The sequence below is a fragment of the Arctopsyche grandis genome, chromosome 6 (genome assembly GCF_051622035.1).
Source record: "Arctopsyche grandis isolate Sample6627 chromosome 6, ASM5162203v2, whole genome shotgun sequence".
Taxonomy (NCBI): Eukaryota; Metazoa; Arthropoda; class Insecta; order Trichoptera; family Hydropsychidae; genus Arctopsyche; species Arctopsyche grandis.
The window spans coordinates 18,972,742-18,991,991 of NC_135360.1; the positions used below are offsets into that span (position 1 = coordinate 18,972,742).

Here is a 19,250-nt window from a genome sequence, read left to right on the forward strand (position 1 = left end):
TTTTTTGTTTTGTTTTCGACAGTTTGGTCAAGATGGTAAACTCTACTGCAGAAGTGAATCAATCAATAAAATATAGACCGACAATTCTGTAGTGAGGAAATGAGAGAAAACTCATATTCCGAAATATGTCGAGGTACAAAGGACTATGTAAGAAGTAAAGAGTTGGATGGTGTTCCTGAAGTGACTCAGGATAGACCGGCATGGAGAAGAATCGTGGCAGCTCTGAAACCCCGATCCAAAAGGACAAGGGATAGTGATGATGATACGAGGGTACGGTGTTAGAAAATGTATCGTTGTATTGTTATGCTTGTTAGTGAGGCTGAAATTCAGATAATTCCACAACTAATCCGCATCGTATGTACATATGTAAACGTTGAACTAACTTTGATAGCATGCTTGTCTCTGCTATACAATTTTTAAATGTTACACATTTCTTTACAAGTGTGCGAGCTTTTAATAAAAAAAATAACAATGTTTTGTGTAACTATGTATATGTGGATGAGAGTTCGCGTTTTTCTTTGTATCGTTGTGTGTACTTATGTATAATCGTGGCGGCCTATCAGCCCATGGGAAGGAAATATACTAATTGTTTTTGTTTGTTTTTTTTAAACATACTTTGAGAACGAGTGTACGACTTTAATTTTATGGTTACTCCAGCACAAAAATATAGCACCTGCTTGCTATATCGTGGAAAGTGGTCTAGCGCTGTCTCACACATCTCACCTAGAAAGCTCGATATTTTTATTACAGTACAACGTTAAAATGAAACCACTCTGATTACGGTGATTATTTTCGTAAGAGCGAGCACGATTCAAGAAAGTGTTGACTCTTATTATTCGCCGATGATCCATAGTATCTTTTTGCCTAATGAGTAACACTTTCTGAATGCACTGTGTGAGGAGCTGAAACGGGATTTCTATTCGGCTTATCCCACCAAATCAAAAGCGGGCCATTATTAATATCAATACATACATATTTTGATGCCCTTTTTTATGTGTTTGGCAAGTGGTAGTAAACTCTCGAGAGTAGCAATTTGCCTTTTAGCTCATGAAGTAGTAATTTTCGTATCGTGGGCGTTCGTTCGCTGTGCAAAGTATCGAGAATATATATATATTCAGCTGGGCTTCTAGCCGAGCAATGAGGAAACCAGTCTTCTAATAATATAAAGATACCACACTCGGGTATCCTTAAAATTTCAAGTTCACAGCATCCAGTTTTGCGACGCAGAGTTCAAGCGCTGCTTCGTATCCGTAGTCTCTCAAGCGATGCTCGTTTCGTAGACAATCTCTTGAATATCTGCATTTCTACGTGCAATTGTTCGTCTGTAACGGTTTAGTTGTAATTTTTATGATGTTGTTTTGAATATTTTCTAGACGAAGATGGCATATGTCTCGTAAATAAATAACAATAACGCTGAGATTTATGACGCGTGACGCTCTTTTGAAAATTTCCTATTTATACTATTAGTGACAAAAAGTCTAATTTGTAAATTTAGAATACACAATTGAGGGAAGTGGAGAATTATAAATATGCCACGATCGTTAAAAACGATTGTGACTTTTGAAAAACTTTCGTTTAGGTCTGTTTATATTATCCAACTCAACAGCTCGGCACAACACTGCACGGAAAATATTGGTTTTCATTCATACTATACAGTACTGCCCGTTTTAGGCACGTTCTTAATTGTTTTGGACGATCGCAAGGCGAAATTGGCTTACATATATGTACATTACAGGGAGCGACGATACGGCGCAATATTGAGTCAATAATATCGATTCAATATTGTAACAATATGACGGTTTTGAAAAGATTCATACGCACCTGGCAGCACTTGCGTTAGTGCACTCGCCACTGTGACGTCACGCCATGCGTGAATATTTCCACAGTGATTAAATAAAACTTGATACGTTTCGGTGACGTGTACTGCTGTATAATATGAATAGATTGTGTCGGTTACTGGTGTTTCGTAAACGCTACGTATAATGTACTAAAGAATATTTTTCATACTGCTGTTTACGTGCAGTTGCCTGCTTGAGTTGTACTGGTCTAAATGAACCTTTAATTTATTAATTAGCGTTGATATTGTTTAAAGAAACATTTCTATAGTTTTTTTGTTAAAAATTTTGAATAAATAATAAAATGTGGTGTTGCAAAAAAATTATTAATATTTCTTGTAAAATTTAAAATCAAAATTAGCTAAACGACTACATATGAGCCGTTATATTTGAAAGTAGTGGAAGTCCAATTTTCAGTTCAAAAACACTATTTCTGTCTGACTTAATTCACAAATTTTAATCACTTTTTTTAATTCGATATGTCCAGAATCTGTAAAAAGCAGAATAAACGTATTACAATCCACCAATATTTTAAATTTATTTTTAAACGCAAAACAATATGTTGAATGTTTTTCGAAATATTTCTCGAAATGTAGAAAAGTGGACTTAGCCACTTTCAAATATAACGGCTCATATGTTGACTCCAAAATTAAAAAATCTCAAGATCAAATTTTTTCATGAGAACAATAATCTGTTAAATGGTAATTGGATTATTAGTCACATTGCGATCGCCCAAAAGACAATTTTTGCCATGAAAATCGCGAATACGGAATATTTGGCACTCGAGTTCTCGTTATTATGATGTATCGTTAGTATGATGGACTTTTCGGCTGCCAGATGTTCCGTTATAGAGATTTTAGTGACTTTTGGGCGAGCGCTTTGTGACCAATAATTACCGAACCCTGTTATAAATATGTATAAAATGTTTTTTTTAAGAAATTTCCTTATAAAAATTCTGACATTGACCGTTTTTGAACCGAGCTGCGGAATTATTATTATAATTAGGTTGTTTACGTCGTCTTTTAGTATTACGAATCCTACAAATATGTTATACACATTTATATAACGGACATGAAATGGAAACATATCGAGTTTTGAGATAACATAAAAGTTCGTACAATAATGTCATAGCGATTGAAACCGCAAAATGTCTCAACGATACGATTTCCCCCTATAATACGATTTTATATAGGTATGTACGTAATAATGCTGATTAACAACATGATTATTATTGTTTTGCTGTCGGAAAAGTGGATCGATTGATTTTCAGCGTGAAAAACTGGCGGCGCACGTGTCGGCCACCGGTGGGGGATTTCCCGCCGCTGGGAAAAGCGTACCGGCGTTTTCCCGGTAGGCGTTTCCCAGCGCGCGCAGCTCGTCCGAGTTTTCCTCCAGCTCTCGCACAACACACCGAACGAACGTCACTTTCGGAACGAACCATGAACGAAATCGAAGAGACGAGGGTGCGGTGGATCGATCCACCAGATCGGAGACGCGCATTTTCCCACCAGTCACACTCCTTCTCCCATTCCACACTGGTATATTCAAATTAATTCGTTCTACGACGACCCTCTCCACATCCTCTTCGCACCTCCTACGTCCTCTCGACGGTGTCGGTGCATCAACAGTTACGATTAATTCGTGAATAATGCTCCCTGATGTATTTTATTGATGCAGTTCATGCCCTTGACCCCTCTCTGATCGTCTCGATGTCGCAGGCCGCGCCCTCTGCCAGCTCTCTCGATTCGAACGTGTCTCCATTAGGATAGTATCGTCCGTTAAATATTCCATTTTCGAAAAATTTACGATCCGTTTAATGATATGAAGAAAGTTCTCATTAGTTGTGCTGAAACCATACCCTGTCTTCATGTGCGTCATGCTTGTGACTCATTATTTTTATATATTGTGTTGTTTATATATCAATTTGGCAATGAATTGTGATTGTGATTGTAATTGTTGTTTTGTTTTTGTTGTTGCTAGGGATCACCAGGTAGAGGACGTGACTCTGTAATGTCGTGTCAATCTCTCACATGCGATGCTGAACCTTTGCAAAATTTTCACAGGTGTTTCTTTAATTTTATTATATGATATTTCTACGTCAGTTAATAAGTAGCTAATTTTACAATTCATTTATTCCCAATCATCCAATTTATAATATTATTCACTTTTATAATGTCTGGGTTTGTTATTTATGTATGTAGTTATTTCACGAATGACAGTGGCGGATCCAGGAAATTTCTTTTTTTCAAAATTAATACTTATATTCAGTTATATTATTAATTTATTGACATATAAGCTTATTAGATTAAATTGCGTTTTTAAACGCTGAATGCGAATTTTAATTATTATGTATAATATTATGTAGTCCTCTAGGGTGGTGGCCGTTGACCTTGTGCCACCACCGTTGATCCTCCAGTGATGAATGATAACAAATAATTGATAGTTAGTTAGATTTTTTAGTAATATTTCCAGCTTGTTGATCATAATTTAGAGATTTTATATGTTTTTCTGTTTTAATATTCAAAAATTAGTGCCAATTCATATACCATTCTCATCTATTAAATCACTGTCTCTTTCTGTCATCTATAGAAGGTAGTTTATCTTCCCTGGTTATAGACGGACAGAATTGATTAATATACGATAGAAGAAAAATATAGCTAAATGAATATTAATCCCTTGTAATTTTATTGAATTTTTCATTGAATCTATTATAATAACTTGAATGTTAAAACTTAACTTATTATTTTTATCATTTGCAGATCTGTACATTTCTCATTAGATAATAATGAGAGAAAATCAATGGAATGTAGCCTTGAATATCACGGTGATGACACTTCGGATATCAGTAATTATACCTTTTGTATTAATTTGTAAAATGTTCATACATTTGAATTTAATGTTGAAATATTGATGTTTAGGCGGTGCATGGGGTTCATCATGGTCATCACAGGCGATGAGTAGGTCGGCTCCTGCCTCATGCCCGGCTCCAATGTCTACGGGTCCCACGTCTTTAGAGAGCACCGCTTCAGCACCTGAAGCGCGTTTTCCTCGACTTGAAGAGTGTGCTCATTTTCACTATGGAAGAGTACAACTTGGAGGACTGTGCGTGCGATGCGTTGAAACGGATACGCATTCGGCGCATGAAGACCAAGATCAGGATAATCGTATGTTGAATCGGACATTAATGAAACGTCGTGTATTTAAATCTGAAACAAAACACGTAAAATATTTCGTTTTCTGATCTATAGTTGGCTGGGTGACTATAAGTGTTCGTCCACACTGTGACCAGGGGGATCGAGCTAATCTTTCAAATGATACTCTAAATCAAATTTTGCACAAGGATCAAGATAGTGACAATTCAGAATGGATGGTCACCAGAAGTGCTGATAACTTTAAAATGCTTGATAATATGCTCCACAGGTGAGATTACAAGTCTATGGAAAAATATCTGTATATTGTAACAATGACTTAATTTTTTTTCTTTCGATTTGATCAGGTGTATTTACGATAGAAAAGTGTCTGGCTTACCCGATTTATCCATTGGTATCAATGAGAAGTGTCTCGAAGATAGGGCATCTTATGAATCCTTGATAGGGGACTATTTACATCACTTCAGCATCATTGCCGATGACACAATAAATTGCGGACCTATACTCAATTGGTTTCAAATGGACAATAAAGGTTTTTAACTCTCTTCCCATTGCCCATAATTCAATTTGTGATGGTAATAATGTTCATATTTTAAATTTTAGGTCATAAACTTTTGGTTGCGAGCGAGGATTGTAATTCCATTAACACGCCAGCAGTAGCTGCAGCATACTCTGTGAGACGATACGTTTCACAAGCTCGTGATGAAATAAGTTTTGAAGTTGGCGATATGATATCTGTTATTGATATGCCAGGTTCATATCCTTTAATATCAAATGGAAATATATTTTGTATGCAGCTAATTTAAGTAATATTCGTGTTTCTATTGGATTTTAGGTCCATCTGAGTCCACTTGGTGGAGAGGTAAAAGAGGCTTCCGTGTTGGATTTTTCCCACAGCAGTGTGTGGCTGTTATTGGAGATAAAGTGCCTAGAAATATGAAACAACCTCCTCCCATTGTTGGGTCAGTATTTTAGAAGCAAGTTTTATCTGCATATATAGTTTTTGACTATGAGTTTAATGTGATGTTTAAATTTATACAGGTCTGTATCAGTGGCACCTATAAAACCAGTACTCAGAAAACACGGAAAACTTATATCTTTATTTAGAAGTTTCATATTGAGTCGACCGAGTCGACGTTCGCTCAGACAGCAAGGCATTTTAAGGGAGAGAGTCTTCGGGTGTGATCTCGGAGAACATTTATTGAATTCCGGGCATGATGGTAAATATCTAAATAAATTTTGTTGCGTAAATGAAGATTGAAGTTGTTATGTTTTTACATGTAATGATTTATTTGTCCCAGTTCCTCAAGTTCTTACGTGGTGTGCCAGTATTATAGAAGAGCATGGTTGTGTGGATGGAATTTATAGATTATCGGGAGCCTCTAGTGCTACTCAACGCTTGAGACTTGCTTTTGATGAAGAACGACCTCCATCAAATCCACCGTCACCACTCGACGTGCATGCTGTAGCCTCTCTCCTTAAGATGTATTTTAGGTATGATTACTTCAATATAGAATCTGAAAATGCAGTGAGTGTTTTATGATGTATGTATTTTTATTATTTATTATTTTTTTTTAGAGAACTTCCTAACCCCCTATGCACTTTTCAATTATATACTTGCTTCGTATTAGCAGTCAAATTAACGAATGCTGAAGATGGTACTGAAATACGGAGATTAGACGACAGTGAAAAATTGATTAGAATGAGAGAAACTGTAGTAAAATTACCCCCGCCTCACTATAGGTATGTTTTAATAAAACGCTTAGTGTTTTTATTTACTTTTTGTATATTCCAAATAATTGATTAATGTCATTTTTTTTTTAAACAGAACGTTAGCCTTTCTTATGAGACATCTTCATAAAATGTCATTACTTGGTGGCAGTACTGGAATGACTGCTCGAAATATGGGTATTGTTTGGGCTCCTAATCTATTGCGTTCTCCTCTACAAGAGTTTTCCCTTTCAGGAGTTGCTATTCAAGTAAACTATATTTTGATTATTACTTGATACTTATCGTTGGTTGTAAATTAACTTAACTTTATTTTATTTTTATTTTAGGTAGTTGTAACTGAGTTTTTGATTTGTTATGCGGATTTAATATTCTCTGATGAACAACCTTTGCAAGAGGTGACTGAAATTCGTGATTCTAACGAATCGCCCGATTCCATGGAAGGTCAAATGTCTACATTGTGCAGACGTCCCAAAAGTCTTCCGCTTGCAACTCCAACACGGCTCTTGAGGTATTTTTGCCTTATGTTGCTTTATATGTAATCGATTTTATGCTTTGAATATTTTCACTTTATCTACATATACATTTATGAATATATCGTAATAATAGATGAAGTTTTATGAGAAAATTCGACCTTCAGATTTTGACTAATTTAAATTTAGAATCGATCACTGATCACGTTTTGATGGATTTTATTTTTTTTATAGTTTGGAAGAAGCAAGAAATAAACAACAACTTCGGCCGAGCAGTACGAAGGAACCTCATTATATTGAAGTTGGTGAAGGACCTAACAGTCTTCCTCGATATCATACAATTATACAGTTACCATCCGGTGCGAATTTGAGAATTTAAATTTGTACATTCTCTAATTTATTGTTATATTTTCTTTTACAATGTGTTTTTTTCTTCTATATTTTAGGTTCAGCAAAACGTGGATTGAAAAGATCACCTTCTGGGTGGAGGGGAATTTTTTTCAGAGCTAGCAAACATCGTACATTACCAGTGCCTTCTTCTACACAACCAATTATCAGTGAGCCGCAACAACTTCAAATAATTGAAAGTTCAAATGTCATGCGAGAAATAAATAAAACTGAAGAACAAACTCAAATCCAGAATATGACGGTATTGTTTCAATGTCTATATACAGTTCATAATTTAGTGTCTTGACATTTAGTAATACATTTTGAATAATTAGGTTGACGACATAGTTGAGACTAGATCGAGTCGTTCATGTGAGAGTTTGGCATCGGAAGTTGATAATCTTCCTCCCCTCGCATTACCCAAAGAAACGCAATTGACGACTAGTCATAATAGGTGGGTTTTATTTGTTCATTACCATCAATTTACTATGATAGTTAGTTACCAATTCTTATTCTAATAAAATTGATAGATCTGCATCGTGTGATTCTTATTTTGAGACAAGTTTAGCAGAATTAGCAGGCATGCAGCTGAGATTAACGTCTCAAGAAAGAGAAATGGATATATTCAGTGAAGATGATACTACTAGACAGGTATCTTATATTGTAATGCATTTTATTTAGTATATAGTTTCAGTTGTTTATACAAATCTTTAAATTTAAGGTGTGGAACAAAGACGAGAGTAGCAGTGGAGATACAACAGCTGAGCCAAGTCCTATAAAGTTTCCTCGCACTGTTCAAAAGTCTTCAAGTCCACCTAATATTAAATATAGCCCGCCAGATTCAAAGTATGCTTTTCAAATCATATATATTCAAATTTATTTGCGATTTTTTACGCTGACTAAAACTGAGACTCTTTTTCAGAGTACCAAATAAATTAGAGGAACAGCTTTCAGACTTGTTATTTATTGATTGTAGCACACCTGAGCATACAGCTTTTAATAATTTGCGATCTAAAACCGAAGATGCTACAAACTGTATAAATAAGCAAAATAAATCTTCAGATAATTATTACGAAAGAGATAGGTGTGTATTAATTATTATTCAAATAATTTAAATTGGCTTTATTGTATGTTTGTTATGCAATTAAATTTTTTTTTAGGTATCTTACTGTCAATCAAGCTAGGACTGATAACGATAGTTCTACCTATGCCACTGGAAGTCCACAGCATTCTACTACTATAAAAGTCCGGATGAGGTAAATAAAATGGTCGATTTATTATTTAGTAATATTTTATTTAAAGTTATATATGTACAATGTTTTATTATTTATTTGCAGAGAGCGAGGTTCACCTAGAAAAGCACCCAGAACTAATTTATCTCGTCACAGTCATTGTGGACCACCAACTCCTTCAAAAGTTGAAGTCACTCCACATCGCCATTCCACACTCATTCGGGTTGATTGGTCGGAGTCTGATCACCTTCGAGATCCGAATCCTGATTTGTGTGGTTATACTCAATTGCAAAGCGATTCTGATACTTCACTGCAGATAACAGAATCAAAAGATTCTTTAGCTAAAAGATTAATAGAATCTAAAGAGTCACTGCTTAGCACAACCGTTGAAGAGAACTGTAACGTTATCGATAATTGTTTGCAATTGGAATCGAAGCCACAATGTGAAGGAATTGTAATAGATTGTAAAAACAATTTAAATGCACAAAACAATATAAGTGACATTGTGAGTTGTGAGGGTGTAACAGAAACATTTACTGGTATTATTACGAAACGTGCTTCCAGGGAAAATTTAGATGGTAGTAGTAGTATTCCATCACCAAGTGTTGAACAGCTTTATGAAAGCAATATATTAAATTTAAATTGTGCCAAAAATGTCACAAATGCAAACTGTGCCAATTTCGAGAAGTTCTCCAGCACTTCGAACGGTTTGGATCAAACCGAAAGTGATACAATTAAGGCAGATGAAATTATGTCTGATGTGCCAACAAGTATATCTGAAAATAAAATCGCATGCGTTTTTGAAACGTCGATTAAAAGCACTGATGTTGACAATGAAAACCGATATAGTATAACAGTCACACCAAATGATGAGAATTGTACTCACACTATAGCCGATAGCCTAGAATCTTCTTTATCACCAACCAATATCAGTTATCAAAATCTTAACCGATTGTCTATGATATCAGGCGATTCCTGTAAAGCAGGACTGTCGAAAGAAAGCACTCCTACATATTCATCACACGAGCAAGAAAGGACTGAAGAAATATATGAGTGTTTCAACTTTTCAAAACCGTCTTATATTCACCTTGCTTCTTCGAGCGGAGGCAGTTCTCCCACATCTCCACAAAATAAATCACCTTTGAAATCTACCATCAATATTACATATAAGTCACCAACGAAAGATCCTATGCAGTATTTGAAAAATAATTTGATCGCCCATGATGAGAAGGTGGAAGATGAGATTTATGAAGATGTTGCTGAAAATACTGATGTGCAGTTTCCTAGTGTATCAGATAGTCAAGATAAAACTCCAATTGTTAACAAAACAACATTTGCTGACTTGGTTATGCAAGAATCTCTCTCTGTTTCCAATAATAGTATTACAAAGTCTGAATCTAATGTTGATTCTGATATATATAATAAGGTTAAATTCTTCAGGCAGAGTGTGCATGAAGTAAACTCGCTAATAATGGAATCGGATAAAGATCAACATAGTGATTCCCCATGCGATGATAGTTTAGATATTAATAATGAGAGCAATAAATTAGATGGTACTGATGAATATGAAGATGTTGACTACAACTCTATGCCTCCAACCCAAAGGCATAATTATGAAAATGTTGATTTAAAGAATAATATTGGTAAATCTAATTCCAACCCTGAAGGTCTAACCCCATTGACTGAATTGTGTCTCGATCGTCGTCTATTGGAAAATCAATCCAATATCGAAAAAGTAGATCATGCCTATGAAAATTTTGATGTTAAAACTAATATAGATCAAATCATTCACAGGTCCAATAAAGCAGATAACGCATTGAAATTAAATTTAGAGAATAAAACATTTTTAAAAGTTGTTGGCGAGTCAGATAAAGAAAATTCCGATGAAAATGAAAACATTGCTCCTTCGTCAAATGATTATACAAATAAAAGATCTAGTGTTAAACAATTGGCCCATAAATTCGAAAGCCCCACCGAAAATAAAGGTCCCTTCTTTTTTGACAGGTCTTCCAGAAATAATTTGTCTTCATCAGAAAAGATAAAAGAGGGTTCACTTTATTCTTTCGATAGAAACAAAGCTGTAAGTTTTTGTGAGGGCCGCGCCAAAATGAATTTGACTGGTAGAACTGTGCCATGTGTCAGAGTAAAGAATAACCGTTTAGCCAAACATTCTAATAATGCTAGATCTTTGGACGAAAATGCTTTCGTAAAGGAATTTGGCAATCAGATTATTCACAAAGAACATATTTCTGAAATGCAAATCAATGATCCAAATACGATTTGCAACAGAAGAAAGAGCTTGGAAGCCTTGAAAAGTTTGAATCAACCGAAAAAATTGCCCGATTTAAATTTGAACATTGAATGCAATAGAAAGTGTTCCAATAGATTCGATCTTCATTTACCACTTACGACGTGTCACAGTGAAGGTTTTCTTAAAGGAGTCGACTCCAACTGTGAAAATAGAATTGTCAGTATTACACCGACTACAGAAAATAAGATTTGCTTAGTTCAAGCGAGATTTTCGCCTAAAAAAAATAAAACCAAACAATTTTCTTCTATGAAATTAGAATCTAGTAATGATTTTCAGAATAAATCCTCTGATAACATACCATGTGATGGCTTATTAGATGATGAAAAAAGAGAGCAGTTAAGCAGGGAAAGGATTGAGAAGTATAAGGAAGAAAGAAGATTGATCCTTCGCGAAAAATACAGTTCACAATCGTTCCGAGGTATTAATGATTTACCATTAACAGCTAAGGTAAAAGATTCAAAGATGGATGATGAAGAATTTGAAGGTGTTCAGCTAAGAAATCCTGGTAAATTAGAACGGAGAAACACTGCTGATGCTGTTCAACGTAGTAAATTTTCATCAGCAAGAATGGTATCAAAACAAAACGACATTATGTCTGAACTCCCACACATGTATGTTAAAACTGTCGCTGAAGCAGACGGTTTAAATGAAAATTTTCTAGATAACATTCCTTCTAGAATTGGCAGTAGTAGTAGTAGTAATGTTGATAAGCCGAGAATAACAGGTATGCAAAGAAAATTTAGTTTAGATGGAGCCTCGTTGTGCAAAAGTCAAGATCCTAAAATTTGTGTCAAAAATCCTGATAATATTGGCATAATAAATGTTGAACGGCCTAAAACTTTAAACACATTTGGAATTCCTACTTCTATAGCTATATCTGAACAGAGATGCTTACCAGGAATGTCTAAGGATGAACCTTCTAGCTCAGTGATTTCCAAGTAAGAATAAACAACATGTTTTATTTTATATCACAAATTGAGATTTTATTATATGATATATTTTTCTGTTTGTAGAAAAGAAAAACGATCGCCGTCTTTCAACATCAAAGATATGGCAGCGAAGTTTGAACAGAAATCTTTAAATAATTAGCTATGAACATTTTGAAATTCCAATTATCTTTATGGTTCTCTCAGATTATTTGAAAGTACAATTTTTCTTAAAGCGAGGCAATAAACGGGATCTTAAACAATATAATTGTTAGATCCTCCATTTTTAGTGAAATTTTCATTAGATTTCGTGTTGGAATCGAATGTGTTCCGAAATTACTATTGTAGCCTTACTAGATATTAGAGTTTAATAATTCAAATGGTAAAAAGAAGATAAATTATCGATATGTACTTGAAAATATTTACTTCATATTATTATTACATATGTCGATATCTGCTTTTCTCTATCAGATGTATAAATTCGACTGATCACTCAGATTTTATGGTTTTTGGATAAACTTTATAATCTTTTCATCGAAAAGTATTTATATATTTAAAATAAGTAGTATTGCTAAATGACGCATTAACATATTATAAATTCAAATGTAGACTATTTTATTTGTTTCGGTGTTGTAACTATACAATATTGTATCGATGTATGTACATTATTAATTAAAGTAGTCGAGAATGATGTAAAAATGTGGATATATAATATACATTATATATATTTTGAAAACGGATAAGCGGGGTATGCATATATTTTATGGAGCTCTGTATAGTCTATATTTTCATGCCATTTATGTTAAAAAATGATACGTGTAGTTTTTTTTTTTTTCGATTCTACGAATACATATGTATTTCTCTACGATTATTGTAGTTAAGGGTTTTGCCCTGTGATAAATGTTAATTTATACTACATATAACATATTCTACTTGTGTGTTGTAAACTTGAATTTCTTCATTGATATTTAACACTATGAGTTTTTGTCAAAACCAAAGAAAATTTATATACTTGTTAAAAAAATGAGTCTACCATGTCAAAATGTGTGTCAAAAGATTAAAAAAAATTTGTTTCTTATTTATTATTGTCGCAATGTATACATAGAAGACAGAACTTGCTATTAAATATTCGTAAGTGTTTATATGCAATTTATGCATCGTAAAAATAAAGCTTTAATATCATAACTGAATATCGTTACGGTTATTTGAATACACGTGATGACAATCTCCCCCATGCCATTTCAGTTCGTAATTGTCGTTGAAGTAAGAGCATCCACAGTTTGATACGAGATTAAGCTGCGGAGTCACTGTTTATTCGTACTTAACATTTTTTTGAATGGAATTTTCACAACTCATCAGTCTTACGAGTCGAGTCGCATAATTTTATTCGATATTTAGTTTAAAGTTATACATATGTGAAGACTTGTGACGTTCTAACGTTGACGTTAGTCCGTTTTTAAAATAAACTGTGATCAATATTACGCCAAAAAACCGCTATAATCATTTCGCCACCTGTTAAAAGTATTTTTAATTTAAAATTCTCTAAGTACAAAATGATCATCTTGCATTTCGTTTTTTTTTTGTTTTATTATTATTTTCTTGTTTTTGTTTTCTTTCATTACATAAAACCATTCAGATTAATCTTTAAAATATTTTTAAGTTTCGTTCGTGGAACTAATTATTTATTACTTGAAAATATAATATTATTTTAGTTATAGCTAATATTTTTTCTTCATTGTATGAAGTACGCAAGTAAGTGTATTATATGTGAATATCTCATAGGATGTTAAACATAGATTGTATATAAAAATAATCTTTTTTCTCGCCCAATTTACAAGTTTATTATTACTGAGTGTCTTCAAGAGAATGAATGAAAATATTTATAATTGATTTACTCTTTACTAATAATAACAAAGATAAGCTTTGCCGTTCTGTGGACTAAGTAAGTTTTAAAAGACCAAACTATTGTCAGTCATATTGTTTGAGCCGTATGCGAGTCTATTTAAAGAGATTAGAAGATATTCGCAAAGCCTTTACAATAAAAGGAATTGCATCTATTTATTCTTAGAATTCATATGTAGAATTTTGACCAGTTTTTCTCTTTCGGATTCCCTTCCAATATTTTAAATAATAAAATTAAACGCTGAAAAAATATTTGTGACAATCATATAATCATTTTTATTTTGAAATTTTTTTAATTTGCTGCTAACAATATTATTTTAATGTCAAAAAATATTTAAGATTATATCTGTCTGCACTGAGTGTTGATTACTTTAGCAATCGCCAAAAGCATTTGTTACAAGAATATCTTTAATTTGATTATTAAATGTGTATTTAAGTTACTGTATTCGTAACTATTTAATGACGAAAATAAAAGTTACACCTTTTTCAAGATCAATAAAGATTCTATTTGTTTTGTTGTTTTTTAAATGCCATTTTTTTATATTAAACTGTCAAAATACATACAAATATCTTTACCATTCCTTTTCCTTCAAAATAAACATTGAAAATGTATCCACTTTTAAATGTTTTCGCACTCATCAAAAGGATTGATATAAAAAAACAGTAAATATCTGTAAGTTTTCTTTATTCCACTAAAAAAGAATTTCAAACATTGCGTTTGATGTATAGTTAGGAACAAAAGTAGCATTGCACAAACTATAAGAGCACGAGAGACCAGCGTACGAGAATATTGCCAGGCAGCCAAGTCTTCTAATCGTAAAAATCTATTTGCCACATGTTGCGGTAACTCCCATTGAGATGGCACCGGCAAAAGAGCTTCATACAGCTCCTGCAAGACCATACGGACGATTTCACCTTCCGCTTCTCGACCAGGATCCAAATTATCATTAATGCAAACGAATTTCCTATAAAGATTCCACAATTTAATACAAAGTATACATAATAAATTCAAACACCTGCAATACTTACTTGGTGTCTCTTCTAATTTCGTCCAAAGCTATAACCGCTTTAGTGATGTTAGACGAGAGCATCGCGAACGTCGCAATATTTGCTGCAGACTGAGGATGAGCTCTCGGTTTATGTTGACCCAAAGCACCTCTAAGAGGACCATATAATCCAGGACATTCAGAAATAAGTTTTTTTGTTAACGTAGGCTGAAATATAATATATGCAATGATAAAAAAAATAGCTTAACATACATATATTGCATCCTTAGAGCGCAAAAGTGATTTGAAATAACCACTCAATGAAATGTCAACATAAAATAAACGAAAAAAAATATACTTTCTACCAAAAACTGGTGGAAAATAAATGCTAAAGAAGCTTAAATATGAAAAAATATTATTTTCTGAATTATTACAGTTTATAAAGCATACAGACAATTATATTTTGTGAAGTTTCACTTTTGCACTTCAAGGGTGCGATATAATCATTGATTCAATCGGTGTTACCATTTCTGAATCTAAATATCTTTCGCCCGGTGGTGTGGGATGAGATCTATGTTCCTCACTGTCACAAGCTTTGGCCACTGCTTCCAATGCATGAACAGCCTCAGCCGTTAACGGTGGGCCTCTAACACGTGCCAAAACTGTACGAACTTCTCTATCTGACCACGTTCTATAATTATTAAAGTTATTATTATGATCTGTTTAAATCTTTTGTGAATATACTCGTAGGTATTATATATCACAAATAGTTTACCTACCCGCTCTTATCAGTATCGAACATATCAAATATCTCGTCTATAGTATATTCTTCTATTTCGCTCATCATGTAATGGTAGTAGGAGAAAGCAAATTGAAAATCGTTGGGCCTCCTAAATTTGTTCTTTTTAGTGACTTCTACATGATCTGAGAATTTATCTTGCATTTTTTCTATAGTTTTCTTCTCTAACAAAAATGGAATGTGAGCAGGTACTTTCCGATTTTGAAATCCATACACCTTAAAAGTCAGTTTTTTGAATTATGTATATTTAAAACTAAAAAAAATTGTATAATATTGTAAAATGAATACCTTATTGAAAAGCTTATTGGTGTGGATTAACGATCTGGCATAGACATCCAATCTTCTGGAATCATGTTTTAGCCCGTCGGCATTTCCATAAATAGAAACGTTTCTTTTCCTCGTTACTTTATTATTTTTCATCACGTCATTATTGAAACTTAAAACTACATCACTTACGTTGTGAAGCTTACTAGATTTTAAAATCTTACTTATATTACGTGTCTTTGTTTTAATAGTGAAATTTTGTATAATTTTACTATGACTAGAAGGTAAATATAAATGGTTGGCACCGTCTATTAATATATTAGATGAATTTCTCTCCCTGTCTCTAAATTTATCTTTGGGTTTTGGTTTTTCGTTGGAAGACAGTTTATCCATATTATGTGATATGTGACTAGTTTTTGTGCTTGATTTGCTTTCATTCATCTTTGAAACATTAATTTCAGTTAAGTATTTTTTTCTCATTTCAGGTGACATTATTCGAATGCTTTTCAAAAGCCTTACATCTATACTATTTTTAAATTGCACATTATTATTAAGTCTTTTCGGTTGCTTTTTATCATTTAATAATTCCATATTAGTTTCGACTACATCACTAACAGCCTGAAGTCTTCGCAACGGTTTGACATTATTGCTATTTAAATTATGACCATTATGTTCTTTATTATCGTGTAACAAATGTTGCAGAAGTTTGGCGTCTTCTGACTGCTGTGCGTGTTTGTTTTCAAGATCTAAAACGGGTTCGTCAATTCCTGGATATTTTCCAAAGTTTTTTTTCGCAGCATTGTAATCAGTCTTATCATCTTCATCAAAGAATGGATTATCATTATAATCGTCCGGATAGCTATTTGCTATATGGTGGCTCTTTATGTTAGGATTTTGCAAGCAATCTCCACCATCATAATCACATTCAGTATTATCGCAGGATTGGTCACACGAATTATCACCTAAATTTCATGAATACATTGATTTATATAAAAATACAACAATACTACATATATATTATATCAGTATCCTTGCCTAAGAATGACCAAGGACATCCTTGAGAGCATTCAGGAACGCTCCAAGCAGTATACACCATGTACCCATCAGAATTTGTATACAAATCATTCAAATGTAAAAAATCTCCTAAAAATATATCATCGTTGAAGTATATAAATCTTTCAGACAGACCTGGAATTCTGAAAAAAAATAAAATTTTTCGAAATGTATAAAAATATATGTATTAATGACGATACAAGTCATTGCGACATTTTTACTTATGAAGAAAGTATTCGATTGTTGGACTAGAAAACGTAGGTAAGAGTTCGCGTGGAATGATGTCTTCGTGAGAAATTAGCTTCAGTCGGGACTTTCCATATTTTCCCCATCCTTCTTGTAGATTCAACCAAGACGGTAACTGTCCAGCAGTGACGACAAACACTTGTCGAATCCAAGGAGCATACTTTTCAAGAGATCTAAGTGATCGAAAAAATGCAGTCAAGTTAGTTGAATAGAATATACATTAAACATTGTTATCATAACGGGACTATCTTATAGATATGTTGCTAACTTATTAAACATGTAATACCTAAGCGAATATTTAAGCTCTTGTTTGTCATCGTATCTTGACGGCGACAGATCATCCTCATCAGTTATTCCTTCTAATTGTGCAAACTTCCTCATGGACTCCAGCAGAAGCGGATCGGAGCCATTCACCCATGTATACACTGCATCTATTGGTTCATATTCTTCACATATTGAGCCGATATTATCGCAACAATCGCTTCGGCATTTTCTACTAGAGTCACTATTGTTCTGCGATAATTGTGACTGAAACATTTAAACGCGCATTGGAGAAGAAGTCAGGGACTGATCGAACAGGAATGTGTGATGTTCACTCTTACGAAATGTACCAAAGCTAAAGTGAGTAAGAATATGATGACAAAGACTGTGATCAGAGCGGATGTTGATATGGTGAAACCGAGCCTTCGCTGCAGTCGTTGAATCTTCCGCAAGTGCAGCTGCACTTGATGGTACAGTGGCAGCCACAATGGCAATCCTGACAACCGTCGCAGTCGCACCATCGACTGATCTCCTTCTCCGTCTCGTCGTTGTACTTCCTAACGTTCACCTTCAATAATCCACAACATCTGAAATCAGCACTAGTACGCGCCTATAGCACTACATAGTAGCGCGTCTGACATTCATTGCTACCAATGCTAAAATTGTTATGACTGTCATCTCGAAACTGGACCTATCTTAACCCAGAGCTCGCGTGAAAACGGTTCGGTGATTACTAGTCAAATGTGAACCTGTCACAGGATAACTGGTCGCTCTAGATCGGTCACTCGTGATCATCCGTCACGCTAAAACTGGTCACGATAAAACTAGTTACACGCTAAAACTGGTCACAAGAAAACTAGTCACACGCTAAAACTGGTCACGAGAAAACTAGTCACACGCTAAAACTGGTCACGAGAAAACTAGTCACACGCTAAAACTGGTCACACGCTGAAACTGGTCACGAGAAAACTGGTCACACCCAATTATTTAAAATTGGTCACACAAACATAAATATTCTCAAATAGTTTTTATTTACGAAATTTTTATTATTATCGACTAGACATATGTTCGAGCCAAAGGCCCTCGTGGCCGTTGTTTGTGGTCTTCGCGAGGAGTTCGCGGGTATCTGTCAGCCCATCTGACGTTCGCATCGCTCGCATCCGAGAAGGTTCGCATGGCAATCGCTTTTGCGTTCATTTCACTTTGACAGTTCGAATGTCAAATCAAAATTTAATCTTAATTCACCGCGGTAAATGTACCGCGGGGAGGTCTACGAAAACACTGATTGTGTACTAACACTAAGAGTATATGTAAAAAAGAAGGTCGTTTTGTTGCCGGAGATTCATTCTGATTTTTTTTTTTTTTTTTTTGTATAATATTTTATAATAAAAATATAAAATAATGATTTTAAACTGATTTTATTATTATTTTAAGAATTTTTATTTACAGATTACACGTTGCAGTTCTTTATAGGACACTTTATTGTATCATAATTTAACTTTAACATGAAATGTATCTTATGGAGCGGTTCAAATACATAAAAAAAAACTCCTCGCGAAGACCACAAACAACGGCCACGGCTCGAACATATGTCTAGTCGATAATAATAAAAATTTCGTAAATAAAAACTATTTGAGAATATTTTTGTTTGTGTGACCAATTTTAAATAATTGGGTATGACCAGTTTTCTCGTGACCA

At 33.9% G+C, this 19,250-nt stretch overlaps 2 protein-coding genes across 3 annotated transcripts in view; one reads left to right on the top strand and one right to left on the bottom strand.

The window, feature by feature from the left end:
• CdGAPr (GTPase-activating protein CdGAPr) overlaps nt 1–14,468 on the top strand; it is a 29,471-nt gene extending 15,003 nt beyond the window's left edge. Inside the window, exons 2-22 of the mRNA XM_077433533.1 lie at nt 3,816–3,898; nt 4,595–4,680; nt 4,754–4,999; nt 5,084–5,255; nt 5,332–5,516; nt 5,588–5,737; nt 5,820–5,946; nt 6,026–6,204; nt 6,286–6,478; nt 6,563–6,727; nt 6,813–6,963; nt 7,042–7,223; nt 7,420–7,544; nt 7,632–7,834; nt 7,908–8,026; nt 8,103–8,223; nt 8,294–8,418; nt 8,495–8,656; nt 8,733–8,828; nt 8,910–12,053; nt 12,129–14,468. Coding sequence (XP_077289659.1) covers nt 3,846–3,898; nt 4,595–4,680; nt 4,754–4,999; nt 5,084–5,255; nt 5,332–5,516; nt 5,588–5,737; nt 5,820–5,946; nt 6,026–6,204; nt 6,286–6,478; nt 6,563–6,727; nt 6,813–6,963; nt 7,042–7,223; nt 7,420–7,544; nt 7,632–7,834; nt 7,908–8,026; nt 8,103–8,223; nt 8,294–8,418; nt 8,495–8,656; nt 8,733–8,828; nt 8,910–12,053; nt 12,129–12,204 — 6,060 coding nt within the window. The 5' untranslated portion in view covers nt 3,816–3,845 and the 3' untranslated portion in view covers nt 12,205–14,468. The remainder of the gene's footprint in view (nt 1–3,815; nt 3,899–4,594; nt 4,681–4,753; nt 5,000–5,083; nt 5,256–5,331; nt 5,517–5,587; nt 5,738–5,819; nt 5,947–6,025; nt 6,205–6,285; nt 6,479–6,562; nt 6,728–6,812; nt 6,964–7,041; nt 7,224–7,419; nt 7,545–7,631; nt 7,835–7,907; nt 8,027–8,102; nt 8,224–8,293; nt 8,419–8,494; nt 8,657–8,732; nt 8,829–8,909; nt 12,054–12,128) is intronic.
• On the bottom strand, nt 14,235–18,363 carry Gnptab (N-acetylglucosamine-1-phosphate transferase subunits alpha and beta). Of its 2 annotated transcripts, none has more exons than XM_077433534.1 (9): nt 17,894–18,363; nt 17,578–17,819; nt 17,267–17,464; nt 17,028–17,188; nt 16,017–16,954; nt 15,709–15,944; nt 15,455–15,620; nt 14,973–15,157; nt 14,235–14,908 (listed from the first exon to the last, which is right to left on the bottom strand). In XM_077433534.1, exons 1-9 carry the CDS (start codon nt 18,071–18,073, stop codon nt 14,563–14,565), a joined length of 2,652 nt encoding a protein of 883 aa, XP_077289660.1. In that variant the 5' UTR covers nt 18,074–18,363; the 3' UTR covers nt 14,235–14,562. The 2 variants fall into 2 exon arrangements, with proteins under 2 accessions (XP_077289660.1, XP_077289661.1); XM_077433535.1 differs by having other exon boundaries at nt 17,903–18,348.
• Between the last annotated feature and the right edge of the window lie 887 nt (nt 18,364–19,250).